This window comes from Choristoneura fumiferana, chromosome 24 (assembly GCF_025370935.1).
Source record: "Choristoneura fumiferana chromosome 24, NRCan_CFum_1, whole genome shotgun sequence".
NCBI classification, from domain to species: domain Eukaryota; kingdom Metazoa; phylum Arthropoda; class Insecta; order Lepidoptera; family Tortricidae; genus Choristoneura; species Choristoneura fumiferana.
The window spans coordinates 14799956-14805783 of NC_133495.1; the positions used below are offsets into that span (position 1 = coordinate 14799956).

Sequence of the window (5828 nt, forward strand, 5' to 3'; positions counted from 1 at the left end):
TTTTAAATTCTTTGAAGTAGGGGTGGCTTTTGCCCTGCAGTGGGACACATTATAAGCTAGTTAAATAACACCCCTCTTTCTGCGTCGGGGGTTAAATTCGTATTCAGGCCGCGTTTCTGACAACTTGCCAAAATCCCTGACATATGGTAGTACCGCACCGGAATTTTTTCATTTTTTTTATCAAATAGCTGGCAAACGAGCACGCGGGTCACCTGATGGTAAGTGATCACCGCCGCCCATGGACACCTACAGCATTATTAGGACTGCGGGTGGGTTAAAAATACGATATGTCGACAGATCAAGCTCAATGCGGCTCCTGTTGGGCGTTTTCTTCAACGGCGGCAGTGGAGGGCGCGCTGGCGAGAAGCAATGGAGGCAGGATCCTGGACCTCAGCGAGCAAGCTCTCGTGGACTGCGCTTGGGGGTAAGGTTACCAATACAATACAAATATTCTTTATTGCACACCATAAATCAGTACAAAAAACTTATAATATAATCACTCAGATTCAGGGTAGACAATAGGCGGTCTTGTCGCTTAAAAGCGATCTCTTCCAGACAACCATTTGGGTACAAGAACTTATGCCAAACAAAAATAGGGCGGAAACAGAAACAGAAAACAAGAACAAACAAAAAATTAATATTATTAAAACAAATACAAATGATATAATTATATAAATACATACATACAATGCTTATACATACATTATACTAGTAACATAAAATAACAATATAAATTGTCAAAAAGGCCGTAATGTGAGAAAAGGATAAGAAATTAAGAAATACTTAAAATAAATAAACACAGAAAGACTGAACTGAGGACAGAGTTAAGAAGGCAGTGTCAAAAAGTGAGCCTTGACGAGATTTTAGAAAATAGGAAGAGATTTTAGCTTTCCTCACATCTAGGGGAAGAGAGTTCCATAGAAGGATTGAAGTGCATTGCAAGTGATTTGGAACAGTGAGAAGAGGATCACGACCGACGACCATGACGGTTGAAATCTGAAGGCATTTTAAATTCAGTTTATCCCAGAATATACCACTGCTGGGTACATGTCTCAGAACGAAAGGGCTATATGGCTGTAACCCCACGCGGGATTAGTATCATTTCGTCTAATATGCAATTCGTCTAAACATGTTATACTCACGTCGTCTACATTTTAAGTGGTCTTGCACATGGTCTTAATAGTAAGTGTTATATAATGGTAGGTTCTTTCTGTATATAATGTAACGCAAACATTGAATTTAATTTTCACCCACTTCTTATGTATGTATGTATGTAAATAGTTTATTGTACATAAAACACAAAAATAATACAAAAAGAAAACAACAACCAAGAGTAAAAGGCGAACTATCCTAAAAGGGATCTTATAGTGGAATTGTCCTATTGGGACGACACTTTACAATTATATGTTAGTTCTGACTACGAACATATAGTGTTCGTGATAACTAACTTTCCCATATCGAAATACAAACTGAGACATGATGCACAGAAAAACCGAAAAAGAGACCAGCGCTGAATCGAACCAGGCCTCAGCAATCGTGCTGGTATACCCTACAACACCGCTGGACAGAATTAGACACGAATTTTTCTGGTCTCTTTTTCTGGTTTTTCTGTGGCATCCATGTGTGAGTTTGTATTTCAATATGGGTTCACGGGATACACCCTAAAAGTACATTTGGGTTGAAATAAAAATACAAAAAGACCCAAATAACCATCATAACTAACTTTCCGCTACAACTCAAAAAGCTGCTGGTGACAAAACATGGTCTTTCCGTGGACCCTTCACTATCCAGTATCTGAGGCTGGAGAAGTCACCATTGGTTTTACCATTAAACATGTTTTTAGTTTTTTTAACCATCATTTTTTAGGTTCGGCAACCGTGGATGCCATGGTGGGGACATGCAAATGGCGTTCATGTATCTCACTAAGCACGGCATATCTCTGGACGAGGAATATGGACCCTACTTAGAGCAGGTACAGAAGTGGTTCGAACTAACACACTTGAAGTAGACATGTAAGTATCTGGATGGTAAGGGCTTGTTGAATGGGAATGGTAAATTTGATTCTGAATCAACCACATTCAAAAGAAGCGATGCTGATTTACAGGTAAATTACAGGCCTTTGCATCCAGAGACTAGGTTTCAGTACAAGGGAGAGTGTAACATGTATCTGAGGTTCCCCATGAGGCTGACATAGTCACATGATGTACTAACGCCACTTTAAAATATAAGATTTAAAAAAGTAGACATGCATAGTAAAGTAAATGCGTGACCAAGAGAAAAATAAGGATTCATTGTTATAATATTTATGTATAGACTTAATGGTCTAGTTTTCTAGAAGATTCTAAATAGTCCATTAGTTTAGACTATCGAAAAATAATGGACGAGTATTTTTTCTATTCTCAATTGAACCAAAAATTACGAAGATATTGCCTGTTAAAGTCCCGCGTGACGTAACACCGTTTGACACTTTATAGCACCGAACTTAGAACATCGTCGTATTTTTTTCACTGACAAAAGAAAAAATATCTGTCCAATATCAATGAACTAAAACAATTACTTTACTCACCCGTGACCTAAGCCTAAAAAGCTGTTCAAAATATACACATGTAGGTCGCGCGCGGGTGAGTAAATTACCTAATGTTTTAGTTTATTGATATGGCCCTTCGCAAAGTAGGTAACGCCCTATTCAATAAATTATACCCACAGACATCATCGCCCGTGACTATGCCAATATTTTCTGCCAGCCTTGTGCCTTGAAGTGGTTTTGAATTACGTTCAGAGCACCCGAAACACTTCTACTTCTTTTTCGTCTCTGATCGTTGCTGATATTTTTACCAGGACGGTCTTTGTCACATGGACAACATGACCACGGTGTTCTCCGTGCGTGGATACTCCGTCGTTACAAAGCGCAACCCTGAAGCGCTGCGAGTGGCGCTGTACAAGTACGGCCCGACCGCAGTCTCCATACACTTCAGCCGGAAGATGGCGTTCTACGCCAGCGGCATTTTCTACGACCCCATATGGTAAAAACTTTTTTTATCGTCATCAGCTGGAAGAAGTCCGGTTTTGAACGCTGCAATCAATGAGATCTTGCCACTTGTATACAAGGTTGCCCGCAACTCTCGCGCTTTCATCCGTCAGCAACAGCAACGGAGTAGGCAATACTAGCACTCTGCCATGAGGGTAGGCAGCGCTAGTGCTGCCATAAAGGCAGGCAGCGCTAGTGTTGCCATGTGGATGGGCAGTGCTAGTGTTGCCATGGAGAAGGTAGGTCTAGTGTTGCCATGAGGGCAGGCAGCGCTAGTGTTGCCATGTGGATGGGCAGTGCTAGTGTTGCCATGGAGAAGGTAGGTCTAGTGTTGCCATGAGGGCAGGCAGCGCTAGTGTTGCCATGTGGATGGGCAGTGCTAGTGTTGCCATGAGGATAGGTAGCACTAGTGTTTCCATGAGGGCAGGCAGCGCTAAGTGTTGCCATGAGGACAGGTAGCGCTAGTGTTGCCATGAGGGCAGGCAACGCTATAGTGTTGCCATGAGGATAGTTATTCAAATTCAAATTCAAATTCAAATGATTTATTCAGTAAATAGGCCGCAATGGGCACTTTTACATGTATTTTTTTTAAACTACCAGCGCTTTCGGAAAGACCATCATTGCCAAGAAGAATGCGCCGCAAGAAACTTAAGTTAGCACTAGTGTTGCCATGAGGACAGGTAGCGCTAGTGTTGCCATGAGGACAGGTAGCTCTAGTGTTGCCATGAGGACAGGTAGCTCTAGTGTTGCCATGAGGGCAGGCAACGCTAGTGTGGCCATGAGGATAGGTAGCTCTAGTGTTGCCATGAGGGCAGGCAGCGCTAGTGTTGCCATGAGGACAGGTAGCTCTAGTGTTCCCATGAGGGCAGGCAGCGCTAGTGTTGCCATGAGGACAGGTAGCTCTAGTGTTCCCATGAGGGCAGGCAGCGCTAGTGTTGCCATGAGGACAGGTAGCTCTAGTGTTGCCATGAGGCAGGCAGGCTAGTGTTGCCATGAGGTAGGTAGCACTAGTGTTGCCATGAGGCAGGCAGCGCTAGTGTCATGAGGATAGTAGCTCTAGTGTTCCCATGAGGGCAGGCAGCGCTAGTGTTGCCATGAGGACAGGTAGCTCTAGTGTTGCCATGGGGGTAGGCAGCACTAGTGTTGACATGAGGGAAGCAGCGCTAGTGTTACCATGGGGGTAGGCAGCGCTAGTGTTACCTACCCTACTGGTGGAGCTACTGGCGCTACCTGAGCTACACGCCACTGACTGTTAGTCATCCTCATCATCTCCCCCATAGACCTTCATTTGCTTCAGTTGGAAGCGGCCTGCGGAGAACAGATGGCCGTTGGGGCCAAAAAGTCCTCGAATGGAGACCGCAGATCGGCAAGCGTAGGACGTTCACCAACCAGATGGATGACGGAAGCCAGGCCTGGCAACTAATAATACTGTTTTTTTTTTTTCAGTAACGACGGCTACATAAACCACGGCGTGACGGCGGTTGGTTATGGCGTCCGCGATGGTACTCCGTACTGGATCATTAAGAACTCTCACGGCCAAGACTGGGGACAAGCGGGATACATCCTGCTGTCTGCGCTTGACAACAACTGCTTCACGCTGGATGAGCCAGTGTACCCTATTGTTTAAACGCAGTCTAAGGCCGCTTGTATACGTCCGTTCGTAAAAGCATATACTTGTTGTGATTGGTTTTTTGGAGTCTTTTTGTATTTTTTATTTCAACTCCAAATTTGTTACTTTTGCTTAGTAGCGACATCTCTTGTCTGGGTGAGCGGTTGGTTCCGAAAGAGTGTGACGTCTCTCGATGAGAGCGGAACATAGATGTCGCTAGTGCTGCTGCATAAGTAGCGTAGTAGAAATAAGCAACCTGAGATATGTATGCATAGGAAAAATTCGTGTCTAGATTCCTGTCCAGCGGTGGTGTAGGGGTTATAGCACGCAGCACGGATTGCTGAGGGCTGGTCTCTTTTTCTGGTTTTTCTGTGCATCCATGTCTCAGTTTGTATTTTCGACATATACTTGTTACCGGATAGATGTTGGCTTCGAATGCCGTCTCTATTTTACAGAAAACGGGTGATGTCTCCGGTAGGGTCTATACAAATACTGACATTGATACTTTCTTACGCCGGACCAGAGGGGCTTGTATGATACTCGCAAATCGAAGTTCGTATCGCACCGTCCCTTTCACTCGCGCATCAAATGACGTAAGCGTCAGCGGGACGGCAACATACGAAGTTTGAGTTTTGCACTTCGTGGTACAGGGCCTGTGTCTGTCGCCCTGCCCCCGCAGATGCATTCTGCGAAATTTGGTCGCCGGACAAGGGTCCGGTGCATGTACACACGTTCATTATGAGCCATAAACACTGCAAGCCCAGGAAAGAGACGGCTCGTTGTACGGTGGAAAACAAAAGACGTTACAAGCGGCCTAAAGCCTCATGCGAAATTTTTAAATGGATAATGGAACACAATTTGCAAGCCGCGAAAACGGTACAAATATTATAAGTAGATGTAGTTATTGTTTATTATATATTATACTTAAATAAAATCCACGTGCAGACACTGGGTTGTTTTATTGATGTCCTTAATAGGCAGGAGTGCATTTTTAGGATCCATGGTCCTATGAAGAACCCTTACAGTTTCGTCATTCCGTTAGTTTGTCGTTCTGTCAACTTAGCTTACACTTCGGTTTTTTTTTAATTTGACTGATGGCAAACGATGTAAACTATAAAACTAATTTATCGTGTGACTTTAAAAACATAAAATAAATGTATTAGGTACGTAGATATATAATAATTTTTACAA

The 5828-nt window shown here is 43.5% G+C and overlaps 1 protein-coding gene across 1 annotated transcript in view; it reads left to right on the top strand.

The window, feature by feature from the left end:
* Positions 1-5544, top strand: part of LOC141441979 (cathepsin L-like proteinase) — a 20277-nt gene extending 14733 nt beyond the window's left edge. Inside the window, exons 7-10 of the mRNA XM_074106864.1 lie at positions 289-424; positions 1867-1972; positions 2839-3023; positions 4475-5544. Coding sequence (XP_073962965.1) covers positions 289-424; positions 1867-1972; positions 2839-3023; positions 4475-4655 — 608 coding nt within the window. The 3' untranslated portion in view covers positions 4656-5544. The remainder of the gene's footprint in view (positions 1-288; positions 425-1866; positions 1973-2838; positions 3024-4474) is intronic.
* Positions 5545-5828: the final 284 nt, after the last annotated feature.